This window comes from Chlorocebus sabaeus, chromosome 29, assembly GCF_047675955.1.
Source record: "Chlorocebus sabaeus isolate Y175 chromosome 29, mChlSab1.0.hap1, whole genome shotgun sequence".
NCBI lineage: Eukaryota > Metazoa > Chordata > Mammalia > Primates > Cercopithecidae > Chlorocebus > Chlorocebus sabaeus.
In genome coordinates, this window is record NC_132932.1 from 15,823,736 (window position 1) to 15,851,663 (window position 27,928).

The 27,928-nt window shown below is 41.1% G+C and overlaps 1 protein-coding gene across 3 annotated transcripts in view; it reads left to right on the top strand.

Annotated features, from left to right (window-relative positions):
* BLM (BLM RecQ like helicase) overlaps window positions 1-27,928 on the top strand; it is a 115,318-nt gene that overhangs the window by 73,518 nt on the left and 13,872 nt on the right. For all 3 annotated transcript variants that reach the window (XM_007990458.3, XM_037987659.2, XM_073013000.1), the window contains 5 exons: window positions 6,099-6,205; window positions 8,394-8,554; window positions 13,709-13,904; window positions 17,527-17,717; window positions 21,887-22,034. In XM_007990458.3, coding sequence (XP_007988649.3) covers window positions 6,099-6,205; window positions 8,394-8,554; window positions 13,709-13,904; window positions 17,527-17,717; window positions 21,887-22,034 — 803 coding nt within the window. The remainder of the gene's footprint in view (window positions 1-6,098; window positions 6,206-8,393; window positions 8,555-13,708; window positions 13,905-17,526; window positions 17,718-21,886; window positions 22,035-27,928) is intronic.

A 27,928-nucleotide genomic window follows, 5' to 3' on the forward strand; every position in this document is an offset into this window, starting at 1 on the left:
TCTGAGCTTTTTCAATTGTGTCTACAAATTTTAAGAAATTCAGATCATATGCCAGATGTTTTTAGTAACAGCTTTGTTGTGGTATAACCCACGTACCATACAATTCCCATATTTAAAAAGTACAATTCAAAGTTTTTAGTATATTCAGAATTGTACAACCATTGCCAGAGTTTTAGAACATTTCATCACCCTCCAAAAACACCCAAACCCATTACAGTTCAATCTCCTTTTCCCCTCACATCTCCACCCTGCCAGCCCTAGGCAACCACTAATCTACTTTCTATGTATAGATTTGCCTACTCTGGGTATCTTGTGTAAACAGAATCAGAATCATCCAATATGTGATCTTTTGTGACTGTCTACTTAATATAATGTTTTCATGGTTTATTGGTGAATAATATTCCATTGTATATGTATATGACATTTTATTTATTCATCAGTTGATATTGGGTTATTTCCATTTTTATTTTTTACTATTATGAATAATGCTGGTATAATCATACATGTATAAATTTTTGTGTGGACATATGTTTTCATTTCTCTTAGGTATATACACCAGGAGTGAAATTATTGGGTCATATAGTAACTCGATGTTTAACCTTTTCTTTTTTTCTTTTTTTGAGACGGAGTCTCACTCTAACCCAGGCTGGAGTGCAGTGGTGCAATCTTGGCTTACCACAACCTCCGCCTCCCCAGTTCAAGTGATTCTTCTGCCTCAGCCTCCTGAGTAGCTGGTACTACAGGTGTGCACCACCACACCCGGCTAATTTTTGTGTTTTTAGTAGAGATGGGGGTTTCCCCATATTGGCCAGGCTGGTCTCAAACTCCTGACCTCGTGATCCGCCCGCCTCGGCCTCCCAAAGTGCTGGAATTACAGGCATAAGCCACCGTGCCTGGCCTATGTTTAACCTTTTAAAGAACTGTCACACTGTTTTCCAAAGTGGCTATGCCATTTTACATTTTCACTAGTGATGTACGAGGGTTCCACTTTTTTCATATCCTCCCCAATACTTGTTTTTGTCTCTCTTTTTGACCCAAAGATTTTTTTAAATTAATAAAACACTTTTCTGAAAATAAAGTATATTTTTTTAATGTGGGAAAAAGCAATAAGGCCATTGTTGTGCCTAATCACAATAGCATTCCTATTGGTGGGGAGACTCATGCACCATTTCCAAATCGAGTCAAATAAATTTTAAGATTTTATCATTTGTATTCCTAGACAGTTCTTAAATCTACTACCTTTTTTTGCCACAGTCTGCTATACATTCTTCCTTTTCAAGCACTAAAAGGACTCTAGGTGTTTTTTGCAAAGAAATGCTGTCATAAGAGAAGTAGTATCAAAGTGTTTTTTAATGGTAGTCTCAAAGACTTTCAGGGTAATGCATTCTGTGATTATAGAGATGAAAGAAACAACATCATGAAGTGAAGGCCATCTTCATTCCCAACGCCTTATTCTCAGTATATCTGAATTCAGAACATCCTAATAAGGGCCAAAATACTTTGTTCCTAGTTACTCTTCACCCTTAACAGAAATAAGTAAAACACCTAAAGATATGAGGCCCTCCTACCAAGGATTTCTAGTGCTTTAATTAAAGAAAATTTCACCTACACCCATACTATATTTCAATTTCCTTTGTTTGGTGTCCTGGAGGTTTTTACATCCTGGAACAGTGCACAGTGGTAAAATTCAGAATGGATGAAAAGTAGGATTGGTTTGTTTGTTTTCAGAAAGTGAGACAATTGTAAAGGGGAAAAATGGGAAAGGTGAAACAAGCAGGATGTCTTTTTTTTTTTCTTTCTTTTTAGACAGAGTCTCGCTCTGTTGCCCAGGCTGGAATGCAGTGGCGTGATGTCGGCTCACTGCAACCTCCGCCTCTCGGGTTCAAGGGATTCTCCTGCCTCAGCCTCCTAAGTAGCTGGGATTATAGGCATGTACCACCATGCCTGGCTAGTTTTTGTATTTTTAGTAGAGACAGGGTTTCACCATGTTGGTTAGGCTGGTTTCGAACTCCTGATCTTGTCATCCGCCCGCCTTGGCCTCCCAAAGTGCTGGGATTACAGGCGTGAGCTAGCGCGCCCAGCCAGGATGTCTTTTTTTTTTTTAATAGAGACAGGAGTCTCACTTTATTGCCCAACTGGTCTTTAACTCCTGCGCACAAGTGATCCTCCTGCCTTTGCCTTCCAAAATGTTGAGATTATTGATGTGAGCCACTGCCCCTGACCAGGATGTCTTGTCTGGGAGCATTCTCAGATGAGTCTTAGGGAAAAGGACAGCCAGCCCTTCGTATCCACAGTTTCTACATCTGCAGATTCACCCAACTGTATATCAAACACATTTGAAAGAAAAATAGTTTCTGAAAATTTCAAAATGCAAGATTTGAATTTGCTGAGCACCAAGTGCTATGCTGCGTCCACATGAATGAAGTGATGTGTAGGCATACTCTGCTGTATCCTGCCGCCATGACAGAAGAAAAATGTTACATAATTACTGACAGTACAGTGTAGCAACTATTTAGATGGCATTTATTTAATACATTGTATTGAGTATTATAAGTAATCTAGAGATGGTTTAAAATATACAGGAGGATGTGCATAGGTTATATACATATACTACACCATTTTATATCAGGGACTTGAGCATCCTTGGATTTATGTATCCGAGGAGGCCCTAGAACCAATCCCCCGTGGGAAACCAAGGGATGCGAAAATTGAGGGTCTGAATTTGTTTAAGACTATCTTTGCTCATGTATACACAGAAAGTCTTTGTGAACCCCTAGGAATGTATGCTTCCCAATTTTAGACCACTGGTCTAAAAAGATATTGAAATGTGGTTTAGAACTCTGAAAAGAGGTCTAAGGTGAGGGCAAAAGCTGGGACACATGGGACTGAAATTTGGGTGCTGTTTAAGGAAGTGAGAGTGCTGAAGGAGATGATGGAAGAGAAGAGAAGAGAGCCAGATGTCTGTGGGGTGATTCTCACTTAAGGAGTGAGCAAAGGAAGAAGAGGTGGAAGTGGAGAAACCAGAGATGCAAGGGAGAAAATCCCATGGGAATATAAAGTTGTAAGACATAATAGAGAATTTTCAGTAAGGGTAGCCAACAATGTAGAATACAGGCCAGGCGCGGTGGCTCACAACTGTAATCCCAGCACTTTGGGAGGCTGAGGCAGGAGGATCACCTGAGGTCAAGAGTTCAAGACCAGCCTGACCACCATGGTGAAACCCCATTTCTACTAAAAATATGAAATATTAGATGGGCGTGGTGGTGAGTGCCTGTCGTCCCAGCCGCTCAGGAGGCTGAGGCAGGAGAATTGCTTGAACCTGGGAGGCAGAGGTTGCAGTGAGCCGAGATCATGCCACTGCACCCCAGCCTGGGGGACAGAGTGAGACTGTCAAAAAAAAAAAAAAAAAAAAAAATTAGTAGAATACAGAGAGGCCAGAGAGAGTGAAGTCTGAAAGAAGACCCATCTTTGCATATACCAAATGCAGCAAGATCACTGCTGCCTATTGTGTGGGCCCATCTAGTTGGATTTAGATGCAAAAACAGAAAGCCAGTGGTTTTATTCCTCATCTTTTCTTCCTCTGATCCTGTATATAGGCAGCCCCCGCGACACAGGTTACTGCAGTTTATGATCTTTTCTTCTGTCTACCCAGGCATGGAGATGTCTTTGTGCTCTATCCTTACCATGTTCCACAGTGTTCTCTCTCCTCCTGTGGGTTGGATATAGTTGAAATGTGGAGCAGTGGAGGTACCTGGAGGGCAGGACCCTATAACAATTCTGTCACCTTTCTTTAGTTTTAAAAGCCTTGGGAAAAAAATTGGTAGAATGGTAGAAGCAAAATTGAGAATAGAAAATAATGATAATTGAAATTGAATGTGTAGTTAGTTGGTTGGGAACATAAGTATCTTCTGAGAAACTTGCCATTGGAGGAAAAGAGAGAGGTTGATTAGAAGATAGATCAACAGAGGCTTTTGTTGGAAAGGGTGGTCCTAGAACATATTCAGAGACAGAAGAAAAATTCACAGAACAGACTGAAAATACAAAAGAGGAGATAATGGAGAGAACAAGCTCACTGAGGAAGTGGGAGGGAGGAAATGGGACAAGAATAGTAGATCAGAGGAAGAGGAGGAGCCCATCTGTCTCAGAGTTAGCCACATTTTATTTGGGGTCAAGAACAAAAATAAAGTGACTATGATCAGTAGGGCTTTAGCAACTTCTGCTGTCCTGTAGTTAGCTCTTTATATATCCCAGGGGTGTCCAATCTTTTGGCTTCCCTGGGCCATATTGGAAGAAGAAGGATTGTCTTGGACCACACATAAAATACACTAACTGGCTGGGTGCGGTGGCTCACACCTGTAATTCCAGCACTTTGAGAGGCCGAGGTGGGCAGATCACCTGAGGTCAGGAGTTCGAGACCAGTCTGGCCAACATGGTGAAACCCTGTCTCTACTAAAAATAACAAAAATTAGCTGGGCGTGGTGGCGGGCACCTGTAATCCCAGCTACTCAGGAGGCTGAGGCAGGAGAAGTGCTTGAATCCAGGAGATGGAGGTCGTAGTGAGCTGAGATTGCACCCTTGCAGTCCAGCCTGGGTGACAAGTGCAAGACTCCCTCTCAAAAAAATAATAATAATATACTAACAGTAACAATAGCTGATGAGCTTTATTTAAAAATTGCAAAAAATCTCACTGTTTTAAGGGAGCTTATGAATTTGTGTTGGGCCACATTCAAAACTACCCTGGGCTGCATGTGGCCTGTGGGCTGCAGGTTGGATAAGCTTGAGTACCTGGTCAAAATTTGGGAATATTGATGGCCTAAAAATACGCATATTTCCAGCCGGGCACGTTGGCTCACGCCTGTAATCCCAGCACTTTGGGAGGCCAAGGCGGGTGGATCACGAGGTCAGGAGATCAAGACCATCCTGGCTAACACAGTGAAACCCCGTCTCTACTAAAAATAAAAAATTAGCCAGGTGTGGTGGTGGGCGCCTGTAGTCCCAGCTACTTGGGAGGCTGAGGCGGGAGGATGGCTTCAACCCGGGAGGTGGAACTTGCAGTGAGCCAAGATCGCCCCACTGCACTCCAGCCTGGGCCAAAGAGCGAGACTCCGTTTCAAAAAAAAAAAAAAATGTATATTTCCTGTATGAGTTCCTTAATATTTTAAATAATATTCTAACCATCTCTGCTTATAGTCAGCCTCATCTTGGAGTCAAGAGACTGGGCTCCTGCTTACTTTGTCTTTTCTATGTGTTTTCTCTTCTACAATCCTAATTTTTTGTCATCTAGTCCCATAAACATTCCCTCTTTATCACCATTCTTTTCTTTAACCCTTAGCCTAACTTCCATTTCAGTGTTCTATTATGTAAGCTGCTAATGACAGTATTCAACTGAAGACTACTTGATAGGCTGGGCCTGGTGGCTCATGCCTGTAATCCCAGCACTTTGGGAAGCTGAGGCGGGTGGATTGCTTGAGGTCAGGAGTTTGAGACCAGCCTGGCCAACATAGTGAAACTCTGTCTCTACTAAAAATACAAAAATTAACCGGGCGCGATGGCGGGCATCCGTAATCCCAGCTCCTTGGGAGGCTGAGGCAGGAGAATGGCTTGAACCCAGAAGGCAGAGGTTGTAGTGAGCCAAGATCACGCCACTGTACTCTAGCCTGGGTGACAGAGTGAGACTGTCTCAAAAAAATAAAAAAAACTACTTGATATTAGCTTGGGCTGCTATGACAGAATACTGTAGACTGGGTGGCTCAAACAAAAATTTATTTCTCATGGTTCTGAAAGCCAGGAAGTCCAAGATCAAGATGCTGACAGATCCCATGTCAGATGAGGTCCCTCTTCCTGGTTAGTAAATGGCAGTATTCTCTTTGTATACTCACATATGAGGGTGGGGAGAGCCAGCGAGGTCTCTGCTTATTTTTGAGCACTTACCTCATTCATAACTCCACCTCTCATGACCTAATTATCTCCCAAAGGCTCTAACTCCTAATACTGTCACGTTGGGGGTTAGGATTTTAGGGGGACACATGTAGTCTATAACAATACCGAAAGTTATACTTTCTCATAATAACTAAATTTTATGTTTGGGACTTTTTTAGGTTTAGCATGAGCTTTAACAGACATAATCTGAAATACTATGTATTACCGAAAAAGCCTAAAAAGGTGGCATTTGACTGCCTAGAATGGATCAGAAAACACTACCCATGTGAGTACAGCCATGTGATTAACTGTCTAGAAGTAACAAATAAATGTCTTTTTAGTACCACAATAGGATATGTAAAATTGCATATTAAACATTCCTTTTTGCATTATGACAGCGCTAACTTGCTATTTATAGAGCAGACTATTGCAACTCTCTCAATTCTGGAAATTGTAAAATCTCATTTGGTTTGATAACAAGAAATTCTAACAAAAATATATTAAATACTCCCTCCTGCACACGTGTATTATAACTTTTGGTTTCAATGTCTTTCCTGAGGCTTCAATCAGTGTTTGAATTATACAGCTTTTTGTTTTAGTTCCTTGTCCCAAGCCTGCCTGCCTTTGAGTTTTATTAACTAAAATGAGATTCTGAATTCATAGTAGTTTTCCATGTAACCTCCTTTCCACTTTTCCATGGAGAATATTTTTGGTATTTCTATTTTATTTTTTAGAAATTAATATACATGTTTGTGTGGACAAATCAGTCAGTAGAGATCCACCAAGAAAAAGTCAGTGATTTCCCTGCTCAGGCCCACCTCTCCCAGGCAGCTAATGTCAATAGCTTCACGTGTATATCTAGACCTTTGGCTCAGTCACAGAGAGATGACTTTTCCTTTAATATCTTTTAATTTCCATTTCCAAAAACAACACACATGGCCAGGCGTGGTGGCTCACGCCTGTAATCCCAGCACTTTGGGAGGCCAAGATGGGAGGATCACGAGGTCAGGAGATCGAGACCAACCTGGTTAACACAGTAAAACCCCGTCTGTACTAAAAGTACAAAAAAATTAACCGGGTGTAGTGGCGGGCCCCTGTTGTCCCAGCTACTCGGCTGAGGCGAGAGAATGGCATGAACCTGGGAGGCAGAGGTTGCAGTGAGCCGAGATCATGCCACTGCACTCCAGCCTGGGTGATAGGGTAAGACTCCGTCTCAAAAACACACACACACACACACACACACACACACACACACACACAATAATAAATATAATACATGCTTATTAAAGAAAATTTAGATGGCCAGGCACTGTGGCTCACACCTGTAATCTCAGCATTTTGGGAGGCCAAGGTGGGTGAATCACTTGAGGTCAGGATTTCAAGACCAGCCTGGCCAAAATGGTGAAACCCCACCTCTACAAAAATTAGCCAGGCATGGTGGCACACACCTGTAATTCCAGCTATTCTGGAGGCTGAGGCAGAAGAACTGCTTGAACCCGGGAGGCAGAGGTTGCAGTGAGCTGAGATCGTGCCACTGCACTCCAGCCTGGGCGACAGAGCAAGACTGTCTCAAAAAACAAAAAAGAAAATTTAGAAAGCAACAAAAAGAAGAAACAAAAGACAAATATCATTCAATGAGCAAAATCACTGTTATCATGTTATTATTAATTTCCAGTATTTTTCTATGCATTTTTTTCCACTAGCATACTATATACGTTTCTATCCTTAATCTACTTTATATCATGAGCATTTTCCCATGTCTTTTAAAAATTTAGAAAACACTTTTGATAGTTATAGTATATTTTATTTCTCAGTTCCCTTTACTTATTTCCCTAATGTTGCTATTAAAATCTTTGTGATTTTTAAAGTTTGAAGTTTTGCAAGGATGGCTTTTTTTTTTTTTTTTGAGGCTGAGTCTCCTCTATCTCCAGGCTGGAGTACAGTGGTACAATCTTGGCTCTCTGCAACCTCTGCCTCCTAGGTTCAAGTGATTCTCCTGCCTCAGCCTCCTGACTAACTGGGATTACAGGCACCCACCACCACATCTGGCTAATTTTTTTTGTATTTTTAATAGAGATAGGGTTTCGCCATGTTGGCCACGCTGGTCTTGAACTCCTGACCTCAAATGATCTGCCCTCCTTGGCCTCCCAAAGTGCTGGGATTATAGGCATGAGCCACCTCGCCCGACCAAGGGTGGCTTTTTGATGCCCACATGTATCTAGTGTGAAGTAGAACCCAGAGTTCGTCCAGGTCCAACTCACGAGTCATTAGCAGCAACAGGATGAAAAGCCACATCTCATTTCCAGTGCACATGAATTCCTTGCTTGAATTATTCACGTGTGTGGTCTTCCAGCAGTATAAGAACACTATGGGAGATCTATTTATGGTTCATGTACTTCTAAAAACATAGTGTAAATTGTGTTGTTGTTTATGTTAAAAATTCTTGTTTCTCAGTACTCTTGGTTTCTTGGCAGATGACTCAGGGATAATTTACTGCCTCTCCAGGCGAGAATGTGACACCATGGCCGACACATTACAAAGAGATGGGCTCGCTGCTCTTGCTTACCATGCTGGCCTCAGTGATTCTGCCAGAGATGAAGTGCAGCAGAAGTGGATTAATCAGGATGGCTGTCAGGTAACATTTTTAAAGATAAACAAATAATAGAAATAATATTTTATAGCATATAACCAAACATGCATGTGTAGAATGCAAACTTTTACCTTGAAGGTAGTAAACATCAAAATAAGACTGAAATTTAAAAACGGATTTTCCTTTGATACTTCTAAAGTTGCTTTTTCTTTCATAAAAAAATAGTGCTTGAGATATAATTCACATGTCATAAAATTTATCCTTTCAAAGCAAATAAGTTAGTACTTTTTACTATATTTGCAAAGTTGTACAATCATCATCACTATCTAATTCCAGAATTTTTGATCACCATAAAAAGAAACCTCATACCCACTCACTTCCCCCACCCCCTAATGCCTGGAAACCACGAATCTACTAACTACCACTAACCCGTTTCTAGAGTTTATTACTCTGTACATTGCATGTAAATAGAATCATACAATATGTGGTCTTTGTAACTTTTCTTTTTTTTTTTTTTCCGGAGACAGAGTTTCACTCTGTCTCCCAGACTGCAGTGTAGTGGAGGGATCTCGACTTACTTCTACCTCCACCTCCCAGGTTCAAATGATTCTCCTGCCTCAGCCTCCTGAGTAGATGGAATTACAGACACACACCACCATGCCCGGCTAATTTTTGTATTTAATATTTTTAGTGGAGACAGGATTTTGCCATGTTGGCCAGGCTGATCTCGAACTCGTGGCCTCAAGTGATCCACCTGCCTCAGCCTCCCAAATTGCTGGGATTATAGGCACGAGCCACCTTGCCTAGTCTGTTTGCTTTTATTTAGCATAAATTTTTCAAGATTTATCCGTATTTTAGCATATATAAGTACTTCATACCTTTTTATGGTCAGATAATATTCTGTTATATGGATATAACACAGTTTGTTTATCTGCTCATCAGCTGGTTAGACATTTGGCTTGTTTCTTTCTTTCTTTCTTTCTTTTTTTTTTTTTTTTTTTTGAGACAAGGTCTTACTCTTTCATTCAGAGCTGGAGTGCAGTGGCATGATCTCTGCTCACTCCAGACCATACCTCAAACAATCCTTCCATTTCCCAAGTTGCTAGGACCACAGGTGCACCACTATGCCCAGCTAATTTTTTTATTTTTTGTATAAACGAGGTCTCCCTGTGTTGTCCAGCCTGGTCTTGAACTCCTGGACTCAAGTGATACTCCTGCCTCAACCTACCAAATTGCTGCAATTATAGGTGTAGCCACCATCCCCGGTGTGTTTCTGCTTCTTGACTACTATGAATAATGGCTTTGTGAGCATTCATGTACAAGTTTTTCCATGGACATATGCTTTCAGTTCTCTTGGGTAGACACCTGGGAGTGGACTTGCTGGGTCAAATGGCAACTCTCTAACTTTTAGAGGAACTGTCAAACTGCTTTTCCAAGTGGCTCTGCAGTTCTGCATTCTCACCAGCAATGTATGAGGTGCCAGTGTCTCCACATCTTCGCCAATATTTTTTACTGTCCAGCTTTTTTAATGTGTTCATCCTTGTGGGTGGGAAATGGCATCTCTTTGTGGGGTTTTTATCTTTTTTGAGACAGAGTCTCGCTCTGTCACCCAGGCTAGAGTGCAGTGGCGCGATCTTGGCTCACTGCAACTTCCACCTCCCAGTTCAAGCAATTTTCCTACTTCAGCCTCCCAAGTAGCCAAGACTACAGGCATGTGCCACCACACCCAGCTAATTTTTGTATTTTTAGTAGAGATCGGATTTCACCATATTAGCCAGGCTGGTCGCAAACTCCTGACCTCATGATCCGCCCACCTCAGCCTCCCAAAGTGCTGGGATTACAGGTGTGAGCCACCGTGCCTGGCCCTCTTTGTGGTTTTGATTTGCATTTCCCTAGTAACTAACAATATTGGGCATCTGTTTCTGAGATGAGAAATTTTCCATCACGCAGGTGGGTGGGGAGGAAATACTGAGAATACTTTAGGCATCTCTCATTGTGATGAATGCCAGCCTTGGATAGATCCCTCTAAATGTAAGGATGAATTTGAGCAAAACAACTAATAATTACTTGACGCCAATGAAAAGTTTTGGTGTAGGAAAAAGTATTTACTTTGAAGATTCAGAGGAAAAATATCTCTCAAAATTGTTTTCTCTGGGAAAACAAAATTTTAGAGGATATCAGTTTAGTATCCTGAGAAAGAGATAAGAAGACTTGAAATACATGAACTAGCAACAACTTCCATAAGAAGATCACAGGGTGAGATGAAGGGAGAAATAAAAATCCAGTTTATGGCCAGGTGCAGTGGCCCATGTCTGTAATCCCAGCACTTTGAGAGGCCAATGTGGACGGATCACCTGAGATCAGGAGTTTGAGACCAGCCTGGCCACTATGGTGAAACCCTTTCTCTACTAAAAATGCAAAAATTAGCCAGATGTGGTAGTGGGCATCTGTAGTCCCAGCTACTCAGGAGGCTGAGGCAGGAGAATAACTTGAACGTAGCAGCCGGAGGTTGCAGTGAGCTGAGATCATGCCACTGTACTCCAGCCTAGGAAACAGAACGAGACTCCATCTCAAAAAAAAAAAGAAAGAAAAATTTGGTTTATCCAAATAAGAAAAACAAAACTAAGAGCAGAATTATATATTAAGACACAAATGGAATGACTCAGTGGAGACAATAGAATCAGTGATGTAGTGAATAACTTGAGAATGCAAGGGAAAAAAGAGATTAAAATGGGGTGGAGGTAGAAATTATCTTTGTTGACAAAAGGAGGTAAGGATTCAGCCTAAGAACAGTGAGTGTACCCAAGCAAGAAAGCAGGATAATTGAAACAGATAAGTGCGTTATAAATAAATACATAACAAATATATAACAAAAATAATAGAAGACTGTCTTCAGGATTGGAAGAAGGAAGACTGGGACTGAAGAATTTCATACCCAGCTCATTATGAAAGGTCATTTTCAGATATGCAAAAAGTTCAGAAATATATCACTGATTTGTCTTCACTGAAATACTGATTTCAGTCTTCCCAAATTAGTTTATATTTTAACCCAAATGCCAGTGTGTCCACCCCCCCCCACCTCCATCCTTTGATAAACTTTTTCTAAAGTTTGCCTGGAAGAATATTCAAGTGAAAATAAGAGTTTGGAAAAAAAAAAAAACAACTAATAACACAGGAACACTAGTTTGCAATACATTATAGGCAGATCAGTGGAACAGAACTGACCAGAAAACATGTAAAACAATGTATGATAAGGAAAAAGTTTTCAGGAAAGGGCCAGGCATGGTAGTTCACACCTGTAATCCCAGCACTTTGGGAGGCCAAGGTGGGAAGATCACTTGAGCCTAGGAGTTCACTACCAGCCCAAGCAATGTGGTGAAACCCTGTTTCTACAAAAAAACACAAAAATTAGCCTGGCATACTGGTGCACACCTGTAGTCCCAGCTACTCGCGAGGCTGAGGCAGGAGAATCGCTTGAACCCTGGAGGTGAAGGTTGCGGTGAGCCAAAATCGCGCCACTGCATTCCAGCCTGGGCAACAGACTGAGACTCTCTCAAAAAAAAAAAAAAAAATGATTTTTTTCAAGTGCTTTAAATTGTTATGTATAGTATAAATAATCTACAGTGGAGATATACATATAACTTTGATGAAAAATATGGTTTAAAAATAGGGGTTTATAAAAATCTAATTATTTCTGCTCTCGGACTAATTAATCCTTACAGTCAGAATATAATATTAGCCTACACCAGCTCGACAGACTTGATCTTGTTAGATTCATGAGATAGAATAAAACTTGGCCATTATTCTTCACAAAGAATGATGTGGTTTGAAGTTTTAAAAGCACAGAAATAAAAAAGGAAATCACAATTAAAGCCACTTTTCCCAATTTCAAGAAATAAGAGCTTTCAGAAAGAGTTGGCAGCATTGCATCTTCACCTGGAGGCTGGAGGCAGTGCCTCACAGCCCTGTGCCCGCCCTGATAGTGGGAGATGCACCTGGACTTCATGGAACCCTGTGGGTCATGCTTCCGGACCTGTCGGCTGACATCTTGCTGTGCAGCCTCTCCACCTGCTCTCCATCACTAGAAGCTACAATAGTCTTTCTGTTTCCAAGGAGATTTGCCTTTGATCGGAGTGCCATAAATGTAGATGGATGACTAACCGAGAGCACAGGCCACTCACCGCCATTCCTGGTGTTGATAAATGTACCCCTTTACTGTCCACATACTCCAGAGCTTGCAGTTCCTTCCGCTGGTACTCACAGTTACTGAAATCATATCATTAGCCTCAGTCTGCCTGCCAGATATTTCAGATGCCTTTGAAATACTGTTCTTGCAGTAGCAATTCATTTTTTTAAGTGCTAAAAAAAAAAAACTTGCAGTTTTATTTGTGAAATGTAATTTTGCCTGGAGATATAACATTTTGGTCTGGGTTAAATAGCTCCTAAATTTGCAACTGAAATGGATATCCTTGAAAACGGATTTATCAAGCTCCTGAGAGTGAACTATCACCTTGCTTCCACTAAATAATTTGTATGGGCTAAGATCCACAGTTCCTGGTGTTTTTCCTTTTTTTGGTATAAGTAACTGTCAGACTTTTACCCACATGAGTTTCCATTAAAATTGTACAAGCTTTGACTTTAAATCAGCTGATGAATCGAAGGAGTTGGTGTGTGATCAGCTGGTGCCATTGGGAAAACTGATGATAAGCAGTGGAGCAGGTAAGAACGCATTGTTCCTGAGCCATTGGAGGAACTAGCAGCAGTGACCTCTGAGGAGCCCTGGGAACACCCTGGAGCTCCTGAGCAACATGTTGCTTATGATCAGTGACCTGGATATCATGACTGTGTGAGCAACACCCCCCACACCTCAGTAGCAAAAACAGAGAACAGTGGCAGCACATCGTGGGCTGACTGCAGTTGATTCTGGCTCTCTTACACGAGAATGCCGAGTCATACAAGAAAGTGCCTGCCATGCTAAGCTTCTCTTTACCTTCTTGGGTTTTAATGGAATTGCAGGTTATCAATATAAAAACTCATATTAGTTATACTAAATAGTGGGACCAAGTTAAGATATTAGGTTGTTATGTAGTGTGCATTTTAAAGTAAACAAATGATAGAGCTTTTAGAAGCATCTGGTATTAAAAATGTTCCTTCAAGTCTGTGCTTTATGAATCTAATAAGCTTTTGCTTTTATATCAGGTTATCTGTGCGACGATTGCATTTGGAATGGGGATTGACAAACCGGACGTGCGATTTGTGATTCATGCATCTCTCCCTAAATCTATGGAGGGTTACTACCAAGAATCTGGCAGAGCTGGAAGAGATGGGGAAATATCTCACTGCCTGCTTTTCTATACCTATCATGATGTGACCAGACTGAAAAGACTTATAATAAGTAAGCTGGGCTCCATTGCAGAGACATTCTATTATCTTTGGTCTCATGATAGTAATCTACTCCTGCTATTGTGGTACTTCTGGTCCAGTTTTCCTTAAATAATTTTAGAAAAATAGAGGTGTTTATACAGATTGGCAATTTTATTTTAGTTCATTTTTATTATAAAAGTGGTAAGTACTTATTATGTAAAACTCAAATGATACAGATGTGTACAAGGCAGAAAATTTACAAACTATGCCTTATAGTTTTGCCCCAAAAATAACTCTAGTTATTGGTTTCCTTTGTATCCTTTCAGACCCAATTTCTGCATGCATTCTTGCATGTAACACATATTTCAAACATGCAGGAAGATAAAAAGGAGAAAATAATGAGCTGTCATATACCACCATCTGGGTTAAGAAATAAAACACAATCGGCCGGGCGCGGTGGCTCAAGCTTGTAATCCCAGCACTTTGGGAGGCCGAGACGGGCGGATCACAAGGTCAGGAGATTGAGACCATCCTGGCTAACACGGTGAAACCTGGTCTCTACTAAAAATACAAAAAACTAGCAGGGTGCGGTGGCGGGCGCCTGTAGTCCCAGCTACTCGGGAGGCTGAGGCAGGAGAATGGCGTAAACCTGGGAGGCGGAGCTTGCAGTGAGCTGAGATCCGGCCACTGCATTCCAGCCTGGGCGACAGAGCTAGACTCCGTCTCAAAAAAAAAAAAAAAAAAAAAAAAAAGAAATAAGACACAATCAATGGAGCTAAACCCCTCCCCACCACCCCATAGTCTGTCTTGTCTCATCCATCCTCTCCCATTAGAGGCAGGCAATATCTTGTATTTGGTATGTACCTTTTCCAAACGCACATCTTTTAAAATGTAAATGGAATTATATAATGACCCGATTTTTTTCAGTCAACAATAGGATATAATTATTCCAATGAATACATATAGCCTGACTACCTAGAATTCCACGGTGTGGTTATTCCATGGTTATTAAACTAGTCCCCTCTTACTACATCTTGTTTATTGTTTTTCACTGTTATCAACAATGCAGTGTTGAACATCCCTATACAAATATCTTTGGGCATTTTTGCAATTATTTATACAAGATAATTTTTTTTTTAAGACCAAGCCTCACTTGGTCACCCAGGCTGGAGTGCAGTGGCATAATCTTGGCTCACTGCAACCTCTGCCTCCCGGGTTCAAGCAATTCTCTCTCCTCAGCCTCCAGAGTAGCTGGGACTACAGGCATGTGCTACCACGCCCAGCTAATTTTTGTATTTTTAGTAGAGACAGGGATTTCACCATGTTGTCCCAGCTGGTCTCGAACTCCTGACCTCAGGTGATCTGCCCACCTCAGCCTCCCAAAGTGTTGGTATTACAGGTGTGAGCCACCACCCTCGGCCTTATAGGATAAATTTCTAAACTTAAACTTGCTGGGTGAAAGTGAATACATATTTAAGAATTTTATTACATTCTTTGCTCATTTTTCTCCTGGGTTGTGAGAGTTAAATATATTTCATAAATACATGTATTTCTTTTGAGACCACTTTTTTTTCTCTCTCTCTTTTTTGTTTTTTGAGACGGAGTTTTGCTCTTGTTGCCCAGGCTGAAGTGTAGTGGCGCGATCTTGGCTCACTGCAACCTCTGCCTCCCAGATTCAAGCAATTCTCCTACCTCAGCCTCCTGAGTAGCTGGGATTACAGGCGCCCACCACCACGCCCAGCTAATTTTTGTATTTTTAGTAGAGACAGGGTTTTACCACATTGGCCAGGCTGGTCTTAAACTCCTGACCTCCAGTGATCTGCCTGCCTCAGCCTCCCAAAGTGCTGGGATTACAGGCATGAGCCACCGTGCCCAGCCAAGACCACTTTTAAATTAACTCTGGCAGAAGTACTGAGCATGGGAAATGGCACTTACCAAGCACTGTGCCCAACGCTGCATGTATCACCTCATTACCTTATTTGTTCAAAACAACTAACTTGTGATGTAGAGGTACTCCCATAAAAAGTGAGCTTCAGAAAGGTTTTGTAACTTTTCCCCAAGATCATTGATATAGCAGGAGCAATAGGAGTAGTTGTAGTGGTAGTATAACAACGGTAATTATTATAGATAGTATTTATTTAGCACTTCCGGTGTGCCGTTCTAAATGCCTTACATGCATCATCAACTAATTTCATCTCCACAATAACCCTCAGAGATAAGACCTTTGCTTTCCTCATTTTACAGAGGAGGAAAATGAAATGCAAAACTAGTAAATGGTAGAGCCCTGACAGAACCCAAGTTCCTCTGATTCCAAAGTCCATGTTCCTTGCACTATACCAAAGTGATTCTCAGTGAAGAAAATGAAATATTTATACTCGGTTTGCCGATTTGTGTGTTTTTTTTAAATCTATATTAAAGCTAGGCCCAAACATGGCCAGGCATGGTGGCTCACACCTGTAATCCCAGCACTTTGGGAGGCCAAGGCCAAAAAAAAAGAAAAAATTTAGGCCCAGACAATTTGATAGATATTTAAGTCCTGATGACAGCAACTATTTGGGGGGAAAAATACTCATAAACTGGAAGAAAAAATAATATTTTTAAAAAATTCTTTTCTTTTTTTTTTTTTTTTTTTTGAGACAGAGTTGCACTCTTGTCGCCCAGGCTGGAGTGCAGTGGCGTGATCTCAGCTCACTGCAACCTCCACCTCCTGGGTTTAAGCGATTCTCCAGCATCAGCCTCCTGAGTAGCAGGGATTACAGGCTCGTGCCACCACACTCAGCTGATTTTTGTATTCTTAGTAGAGACAGGGTTTTGCCATGTTGGCCAGACTGATCTCGAGCTCCTGACCTCAGGTGATCTGCCCACCTTGGCCTCCCAGAGTGCTAGGATTACAGGCATGAGCCACCATACCTGGTGTTAAAATTCTTAAGTAACGACAGTTGCTTACTGATGGAAAGTATGCTACTGCTGTTCTCACACATTCGAATCAAATCAGACACTGCCACCCTCATTTCCTGTTTCACATTGATTTTCTTGAGATACTTCTTTTTATCATAACAACTACCAAAAACCCAGCTTTGCAAAGATAAGATATTGCTAATAGGAATATAGCACAATCTAATGTTAATACCGTTAACTACCTCAAGCTAATAATTTGGGTGATGTTCAACAGATGTTAGGCATTGCTGTGTTTCCCTTAAATTTAAAATATTCTGCCTCTGTGAGTTTACCACAGCACCCCAGGGCTTGTTGGCGCACAATTTTGGAACCATTGGTGTAACTACTTTGACCTCAGATACTCAGAGAAGTGCATGGCCACTGCCATAATCTCAGGCTCTGCTTCCTCGGGATGTTCAGTTCAGTACATGCTCAACTGATAAATACAGCAAATATAAGTCAAACCGTCATCATTGGGGATAATGAAAATTTGAAAAAAAAAAAAATCTAACATTTATTCCTATAATACTAAAATCTTGAGGATGAACATTAATACTCAGTTAATTATAATATAGAATGCCATATTGACGTAATGCTGTTAACAGTAATTTTCTTATTTAATATTTAAAGTTATATGAATCTATTCTAAATATTTCTGTGATGTTCTCTGTTTTTCCCCTATAAATATGTCTTACTATACTCTTCATCTCTTTCAGTGGAAAAAGATGGAAACCATCATACAAGAGAAACTCACTTCAATAATTTGTATAGCATGGTACATTACTGTGAAAATATAACGGAATGCAGGAGAATACAGCTTTTGGCCTATTTTGGTGAAAATGGATTTAATCCTGATTTTTGTAAGAAACACCCAGATGTTTCTTGTGATAACTGCTGTAAAACAAAGGTAAAAAAAGAAGTTTTAAAATTATTTATAATTAAAATGTTTTTTAATTTTAAAAATGTAGATACAAATTAGATTGCAAAAGGTGGTCTCCGACAGATTAACAGGGGAAAGACAGCTTCCTTCCAGTAGTAATTTGGAATGGAAACATTTAAAAAGTAATTTCATGCAGTATCTTTTCTTTATAATTAGAACCCTGTTAAAAAATATAGTGGACATCTGCATATCCAAAATATTGAGTTTATATATGTGCACTGATGATTACAAAATATTTTAGAAATATTAATATGCAAACACCCAAAAAGATTCAACATGGGCAGATAGAATATTTTAAATTTAATATATTGATGTTATTAATATATTACATTATATTAAAATTTTAATTGATTAAATTAAATATATTTAGATTGATGTATTAGTGTTTAATTTTTTAATATTTAATTAATATACTAAAAGAGCTCATTCTCAAAAGAATAATAACTAGCATACTGTATGTTTGAATTCAAATCAATGACATTACTCTTTTTCTTTTTTTTGAGACGGAGTCTCGCTTTGTCGCCCAGGCTGGAGTGCAGTGCCACAATCTCGGCTCACTGCAAGCTCCACCTCCCGGGTTCACGCCATTCTCCTGCCTCAGCCTCCAAGTAACTGGGACTACAGGCACCCACCACCACACCCGGCTAATTTTTTTATATTTTTAGTAGAGATGGGGTTTCACCGTGTTAGCCAGGATGGTCTCTATCTCCTGACCTCGTGATCCGCCCACCTCGGCCTCCCAAAGTGCTGGGATTACAGGCGTGAGCCACCGTGCCTGGCCTACATTACTCCTTTTTTTTTTAACTGTAAAGAATAACAGTAACTGCTTGTGGGTAAATTCACTATTATCTGTCCTAAAATACCCTTGGGAATTGTTAAATTCAATCATTAGGTACTTATTTTACCTATCATGGTAATTCTACATTTTAATGTCTACTGTATCTTACTGCTTACTGAGCATTTTCATATTTGTTATATTATTTACCTATCTGGGAGTTTTAAACTTATATGTGCAAGATGCTGGAGAGCCACAAGTGAACATGGTGTAGACCAATTCATAGACTGGAGTGGAGACTGACATACATGTGTTCATAGAAGTTTAACACTCTGGCTGGGCACGGTGGCTCATGCCTGTAATTCCAGCAGTTTGGGTGGCCGAGGCGGGCGGATCACCTGAGGTCAGGAATTCAAGACCAGCCTGACCAACATGGTAAAACCCTGTCTCTACTGAGAAAATACAAAATTGGCCAGGTGTGGTGGCCCATGCCTGTAATCCCAGCTACTTGGGAAGCTGAGGCAGGAGAATCGCTTGAAGTTGGTAGGTGGAGGAGGCTACAGTGAGCCAAGATCACGCCATTGCACTCCAGCCTGGGCAACAAGAGCAAAACTTCACCTCAAAAAAAAAAAAAAAAGTTTAATACTCTCAGTAAGTATAGTTAAAGACAGAGCACAGGCAGAGCAGAGGGTCATCTCTCTCAGTGTGGAATTGGCAAATTCATGCCATCTCCTCCCACCCCACACAATCCCGTAAACATTGCTAATCACTTCCCTCATTCAACAGATATTTGTTGGGCTGTGTAACAGGCACTATTGTAGGAATTTGGGATATATCACTAAACAAAATTTAAATCCCTGCCCTTGCGGAGCTTACACTCTAGCAGAGGGAGGCCAGTTACAAACAATATACACAATAAATGTATGTGAAAGGATAAGAACTGTGGTGAATGACACAGCAGAGTAAAAAGACAGGAGGAATGGGTAGAGTGCAGTATGCAGTATTAGACGGGGTGGTCGTTGGAAGTCTAATTGAGAAGATGGGAGCTGAGCAAAATCTTGAAGAAAGGAGTTAGCTGGCAGCTCTCTGGATGTGAGCTTTCCTGGAGGAAACATTGGCTAGAGCAAAGGCCCTAAGGTGGTGGTGTGCCTGGTGTGTTCGAGAGATAGCAAGGGAACCCCATGTGGCTGAGCAGGATTAAGAGCCAGCGAGAGGAAGAGGTGATGGAGAGCCAGAGCAGCCACTTGAGGGCTAGAGTCCCAGAGTAACTAGAGGCCTGAGTAACTGGAAGGATGGAGTTTTCCTTGGCTACAATGCAGAAGGCTGGTTGGCAGAGAAGATCAGGAGTTTGGTTTGGGTTACCTAAATTGGGAATCTAATATTGAGTTACATATTAGATTCAAAAATTCTGAAAAGAGACTGATGGCACATGGGTGATATTTAAAGCATGGCCATTAGCTGACAGTTGGGATAAGAGAAGGGACAGAAGAGAAGGGAGAAAGTATGAAATAGTTGTCTAGGACAGGAGTCAGTAAACTTGCTTTTAAAGGGCCACAGAGTAAATGTTGTACACTTTGCAGCCATAGTCTCTGTCACAACGACTCACAACTTTGCCATTGTAGGCTACATGCAGACATAAACAATAAATACACCGATTTTCCAGTCATCTTCCATGGCTGTGTTCCAATAAAACTTTATGCACAAAAGCAGACATCCAGCTCCTGGGCCATAGTTTGCTGACTTCTGTTGTGAGAGAATGGAGGAATGATAGGCTAGGGAAGTATAAAGATAATGATTGCCTATAGCATTAACAGTCCATTCGAGCTTTGTGACCATGTATTGACCATGAAAATGCCAAGTTCAGTCACGTAGGTACAGGGATAGTGTAGATGGAGAATTGGGTCCACTATGTTTTGCCAGGTAATATGGTGAAGTGACCTAAGGGCAAAAGAGCTGATGCTCTATGAGAGGTAGTGATTATAATGATTGACTGTGGAATTTCAGCTGAGTTAGGAGGACATCTGAGGGTGAGAGTCAGCAGATGGGCATTCCCAGGGGATTGTTGGAGTCAGAATACCAGATGGCATGAGTTGGAAAGATATGATGTGGTCTTCTGAGAATGAGGGAGTTGCCATTATTAGCAAGCTTAAGGTAGGAAGTGTGAGTGACTGATGTATGTGGAGGACAGGATCATTGGAGCAGAGGAGATCAAGAACCAAAAGGTCAAAGTAGGATCAGCTCTATATATCCAATCACCAAGAATTAAGGTAGGTGGCCAGTTGCAGTGGCTCACACACCTGTAATCCCAGCACTTTGGGAGGCTGAGGCCGGTGGATCACCTGAGGTCAGGAGTTAGAGACTAGCCTGGCCAGCGTGGTGAAACCCCATCTCTACTAAAAATACAAAAAAATTAGCCTGGCATGGTGGCAGGTGCCTGTAACCCCAGCTACTTGGGAGGCTGAGGCAGAAGAATCGCTTGAACCTGGGAGGTGGGGGTTGCAGGGAGCCGAGATTGCACCATTGCACTCCGGCCTGGGCAACAAGAGCGAAACTCCATCTCAAAAAATAAATAAATATTAAGGTAGGAATGGAGTGACAGGGTACTTTTTTCAATGATTCTAGATAGGGCTTCAGAATTGCTTGCAGTTGTTAGTGTAAGACCACAAACCTATTCATCTCCGGGTTATTGGTGTGTGCAAATGACAAGGATTAGAAGGTAGGGAGAACTGCATGCACAGAAGCACCAAGCATGATGCAACTTTTAACACCCGTGAGTGGTCAGTATTGCTGGTAGAGAGAACTAGGAGAGAGGAAGGCAAAAAGTCATCTAGTAATGGGGGCTCTAAAAAGTGGGCAAAGTTTGGGGATAGCTGAAGGAAAGGAGAAAGGAAACTCACAGGAGATGATGAAGGAGCATTGACTGTGGCACCAAAGACCCCAGAGGGGTTAGAATTCGTGGATATACGTGGCTGGACAGTATTTTTCATCCCACAGGTTGCCACCCAGTATGTAACAGCACTATTCTAGGAGGTATGAAGGATTTCAAGTGTGTGTGTGTGTCTGTATGTTATATATGTTGGTTGGTCCATGCCACTCAGCCTATCACTAGCTAAACATCTACCCACAGAGTGCTATCCGGTAGTTGAGAGACAAGCTGTATCTCTGTGAAACAGTAACAGCATAGAGTGGTAATTGTTCTAGAACTTAGATAAGAATGAACATTTGAAATTTCCGTAATTTTTAGTCTTGGTATTGCTCTGGAAATGGGTTAAGATGAATCTACCATAGTTAATATTAAACCCTAGTAATCTAGGCGTTGCTACCTTAATTATAGCAGAAAGTATTCTCTTTTTATTCACAGGATTATAAAACAAGAGATGTGACTGATGATGTGAAAAGTATTATAAGATTTGTTCAAGAACATAGTTCATCACAAGGAACGAGAAATATAAAACATGTAGGTCCTTCTGGAAGATTTACTATGAATATGCTGGTTGACATTTTCTTGGGTAAGTCATCTGTTTTGAATGTTTGAATTACATTCATTGAAATTGAGCATCTAAAGAATTTATTACAAGTCAATAGAAAAAAATCACTTTTGTCTATTTTCTTATAAAACTGGAGTTTCTGAATAAAACTTTTGAGTAACAAAAGGAAGTCAATTTTATTATACTATTTTATATAATGTATATGTCACTAAGTTGAGATGGTTTCACATACAAAAAAAGAAAATAATAAAGCTTATGCAAGTTCATCTGAGTGAGTGGAATGTAACTATTAAAATGTTAGTAAGGAAATAAAATGAGGATTAGACCCATAATAGCCTAGAGAATAGGAGAGAAACTATTATCAGATTAGAGCCTTTAAAAATCTCTTAGGGGCTGAGCATATTAGCTCACACCTGTAATCCCAGCACTTTGGGAGGCTGAGGCGGGTGGATCACCTGAGGTCAGGAGTTCGAGATCAGCCTGGCCAACATGGTGAAACCCTGTCTCTACTAAAAAATACAAAAAGTTAGCCAGGCGTGGTGGCAGGCGCCTGTAATCCCAGCTACTCGGGAGGCTAAGGCAGGAGAATCACTTGAACCCAGGAAGTGAAGGTTGCAGTGAGCTGAGATCGCACCATTGTACTCCAGCCTGGGCAACAAGAGTGAAACTCTGTCTCAAAAATAAATAAACAAACAAACACAAAAATTAGTGGGGTATGGTGGTGTGCGCCTGTAATCCCAGCTACCAGGGAGGCTGAAGCAGGAGAATCACTTGAACCCGGGAGGCAGAGGTTGCAGTGAGCCGAGATCACACCATTGCACTCCAGCGTGGGCAACAAGAGCAAAACTCTGTCTCAAAAAAAAAAAAAAAAGACTTGGGAAATGGATGGAAGCATGTTGACAAATAGAACAAAATGCAATAAAGCCACAACCCAAAATGAATATAGGGAAGATTTATAACAGAAAAGGGACTATCAGCCAGGCAAAACCCCAACACTAAGCATCAGTCTTGAAGTCTAGAGATACAAGAGGATAGGAGTGAAACCCAGGGAGCCAAAATTAGGAAGCAGGGCTGGACATGGTGGCTCACACCTGTAATCCCAGCACTTTGGGAAACCAACATAGGAGGATTGCCTAAGCCCAGGAGTTCGAGACTAGCCTGGGCAACATGGCAAAATACCGTCTCTACAAAAAAAATTACAAGAATTAGCCAGGCATGGTGGCACATGCCTGTAGTCTCAGCTACTCAGGAGGCTGAGGCAGGTAGGTCGCTTGAACCCAGGAGGAGGAAGTTGCAGTGAGCCGAGATCACACCACTGCATTCCAGCTTGGGCGACAGAGCAAGACTCCGTCTCAAAAAAAAAAAGAAAAATAGAAAATGTGCCCACAAAAAAACTGCATAGAATGCCTGGAATTGACTCAAGAGCAACAGTAAATGAAGCGATTGCCTAAAGAGTAGAAGGGCAGCTGAATTAGGGGTCAGAGCCCCTAAGTGGCATTTGGGAACTGCCTGGCCTACCTAAAGTCTGGTCCCACCTACTTACCCTAAAGCAAACCTGACAATTAAATATCCCCATTCAGGGAAGGAATTTCGGAGGAAGTAAATCTAGATAGAAAATAACAGAAGAAACCCACCTAAAAAGTTTCACCTAGTCCCTGAAATTTACTTAGAAATGAACAGTAAAGGCCAAGCACAGTGGCTCATGCCTGTAATCCCACCACTTTGGGAGGCCAAGGCGGGCGGATCACGAGGTCAAGAGATTGAGACCATCCTTGCTAACATGGTGAAACGCTGTCTCTACCAAAAATACAAAAATTAGCTGGGCGTGGTGGCGCACACCTGTAGTCCCAGCTACTCGGGAGACTGAGGCAAGAGAATTGCTTGAACCTAGGAGATGGAGGTTGCAGTGAGCCGAGGTAGCACCACTGCACTCCAGCCTGGTGACAGAGTGAGACTCCATCTCAAAAAAAAGAAAGAAACCCGGGAGGCGGAGCTTGCAGTGAGCTGAGATCGCGCCACTGCACTCCAGCCTGGGCGACAGAGCGAGACTCCATCTCAAAAAAAAAAAAAAAAAAAAGAAAGAAAGAAATGGACAGTAAAGAGGAAGACCAAATAAATAGAACATTTGACCCTGGGTAATAGAGATCATTGAATATAGTAGTTTGGGAGAGAGGGGAGAGAAGACTCCTTAGTATCATCTTAAAGATTTTTTAAAATAAAGAGATAATTGAATAATGGAAAAGAAGCAAAAATGAGAAACAGCTGTCAATTTTAAATGATTGACAAAGTAAATTTAGTGGAGAGGTTGGAAAATAAAGTCAAGAAAATTTAGGAACTGATCAAAATGATGTATGGAAAATAGAGAAAGCATAGAAAGGATTAATCCTCAGCAGATGTAAAATCTGACAAAAATTTTGGAAATAGAAAATAAAGGGAATTATCAAACCAATGATATAGGAAAACTTCCTAGAGTGGAAGAGATAAAAGTTTTGGATTAAAATGTTCACTGAATGCCAAATAGGATGCCTGTAAAAAAAAAAAAAAAAAAAAAAAAAAAAAAAAAAAAAAAATTAAGACATATGGCCATGAGATTTGAGAATACTAAGAGTTAAAGACATGTCAAAAAGAAAAACCTTTTCCTCAACCCTTCTTAGATTCAGTGATGGGGCCTGCAAATTAAACCAACAAAAGACAGATTAGCAAGGGAAAAGTCAGATTTAGTCATGTGTGGATAGGAGTTCACAGAAAAATGTGGTTCAAAGGGGCAGTTAGAATGTGGGGCTTATATACCATCTTAATAGAGGAAGGGGAGGAGGAGGGGGGCACTTACGGAAAAACAAATGACTGTTAGGAAAGACAGATGGACTGTTAGCAGACCAGATGGGAGATACAAGGTTTTTATGACAATGTCTGTTTAAGTGTGGTGTGAAGTCTTATCTCTGTTTAAAAGGGTCAGCCTTCCCTGGTTTTTCCAAGGGAGGGAATTTATGACAACTGAGAGTTCTTTTGGGAGGCCCTGCTTTTTGGCACATAAGAGATTTCAGATGCCTTCTGCTCAAAATAGTTTTTATGCCACAGTGGCATATTCTGGACCCCTTCAGAGACAATCCTGAAAGCTCTGGAAAGAAAACAGGAACCCAAACCAGACTGACATCAGCTTAATATCAGCAATCCTGGAGACCAGCAGGCAAAGAAAGTAAGCGCACATCATGATTTGATAAGCAGTGGAACCCACCCAGGGGTCCAGTGAAGAAAACCCATTGTCACAGTCAGGCAGCAGGGCCAGTAAGCAATCCATGCAGACTAACAAAAGTCAGGAGGAGGCTGCGCGCGGTGGCTCACGCCTGTAATCCCAGCACTTTGGGAGGCTGAGGCGGGCGAATCATGAGGTCAGGAGTTCGAGACCAGCCCGACCAACATGGAAAAACTCCGTCTCTACTAAAAATACAAAATAAGTTGGGTGTGGTGGCACGTGCCAGAAATCCCAGCTAGTCACGAGGCTGAGGCAGGAGAATTGCTTGAACTGAGAAGGTGGAGGTTGCGGTAAGCCAAGATCACGCCATTGTACTCCAGCCTGGGCAACAAGAGTGAAACTCCATCTCAAAAAAAAAAAAAAAGTCAGGAGGAACAGGACCCACCCAACATAGAGAGAGAGTAAGAAAGGAATGGTTTTATTGGTAACAGTGAAGAATGCAAATGTTACTTCTCAACAACAACAAAAAAAATGCGAGAGAGGCCCTTAGAAACTCCAGGGAAAAGATTATACAAGAGAGCAAGATCAAATATAAAACAAAGGAAGTTGTGGCCAGGTGCAGTGGCTCATGCCTGTAATCCCAGTACTTTGGGAGGCCAAGGTGGGTGTTTCACTTGAGGTCAGGATTTCCAGACCAGCCTGGCCAACATGGCAAAACCTCATCTCTACAAAAAAATACAAAAATTAGCCAGGACTGATGGTGTGTGCCTGTAATCCCAGCTACGCAGGAGGCCGAGGCAGGAGAATCGCTTGAATCTGGGAGGTGGAGGTTGCAGTGAGCTGAGATCGCACCACTGCACTCCAGCCTGGGCGACAGAGCAAGACTCCATTTCAAAAAAAAAAATTGTAACATGACTTTGAAGAATTAGTAAAATGTACCAAAAAATATCCATTTGACATGGATGTGATAAACATTCTCCTTTTGGTTCCATAAGAGTCATGACATTGTTCCAGTTAGGGAAGGAAATTTGTCATCATGTAAACAACGATTTAAATAAACATAGACCTAAATGTGGTTACAGGACAGAACAGATGTAAATGTTAATATTGATGATGTAAAAGTAAAAGTACAATCACTAAAAATAAAAGAAGGCATATACAGGGAAGGCTTGGGTACTAATAACATCTCACATTGTGGGGCGGGTTAGTGGTCAGAAGTTCTGTCTAAAGTTAGAAACATAATTAGTACATGACCCAATAGTATCATATAACTAGCAAAATTCAGAGAAGAATGAAACAAAGTGGGGGTGGTATGAATGAGATAAATCCTCATCTTTCATAGTAAAGGGGCAAGGGCAATAGATAAATGTCAGGCTATTGGACAGAAGGCAAGATTTCAGGTAAACAGCTGAAAACAAAAACTGTTCAAAAAGTGATTCCCTTGGGGAAGGGAAGGATGAGTCAGGGGAATATTGCTTTTATAAACCTTTCTGGCTGGGTACAGTGGCCCATGTCTGTAATTCCAGCACTTTGGGAGGCCAAGACAGGTGTATTGCTTGAGCCCAGGAGTTCAAGATCAGCCTGAGCAACCTGGTGAAACCCTGTCTCTATCAAAAATACAAAAATTAGTCAAGCGTGGTGGCACGCACCTGTAGTGCCAGCTACTCCAGAGGCTGAGGTGGGAGGATCACCTGCGCCCATGAGATTGAGGTGGCAGCGAGCTGTGATCTCGCCACTGCACCCCAGCCTAGGCAACAGAGCAAGACCCTGACTCAAAAAAGAAAAAAAAAAAAAAAAAAAAAAATTGCATTTCAGCCAGCTTTCTTAGTTGTCCTTAGCAGTAAGGTTGGTCCATGCCACTCAGCCTATCATTAGCAAAACAGTAATCCTGTTTCTGTAATGTGACCTTTCAGGGACATATATTACTTAAAGAAAAAGTTGAATAATTCAGGATATATGGCCAGAAGCCATTTGGAATTGACAATAATATAATTATTTGGAACTCTTTAAAAACAGAGCTAAAGCTTTACATAATAACCAATAATTCTGATTGTTATAAATGTCACAAAGTCTCTTAAGTAGATCGTTACAATAAAATTGTGTTTATAATGAAGACATTAACAGTTACAGCAGCTTGCGAATGAAACAAAGGATCCAGCCTACTGTGGCTCTCGGCTGGTAAGAGAAAGAGGGAAATGTGTGTTCATATTCCTGTCTTCATCTCTCCCCTTGAGCACCTTATAGGGTGTTGTGCTTTTCTTTGAGAATTTGAATAGGCTTCTTTAGTGAGGGTGACAAAAAGAATAGACTTAAATACTTGGATTATCAACTAGTAGCAGTTTTGATAACAGGACCAGGGATAGTATTTATAAAACTGTCAAAAATTTTTTGTAGCCAGGTGCAGTGGCTCATGCCTGTAATCCCAATAGTTTGAGAAACCAGGGTGGGAGGATTGCTTGAGGCCAGGAGTTACAGAGACCAGCCTGAACAACATAGTGAGACCCTCGTCTCTACAAAAAAAATTAAATATTATAAAAGGACATAAAGAGTGTCATTGGATTGTTTGCAACTCAATGGATAAATACTTGAGGGAATGGATGGCCCATTCTCCATGATGTGCTTTTTTCATGCTGTATGCCTGTATCCAAATATCTCATGTACTACACAAATATATACACCTACTATGTAACTACAAAAATTAAAAAATTAATAAATACTAGAT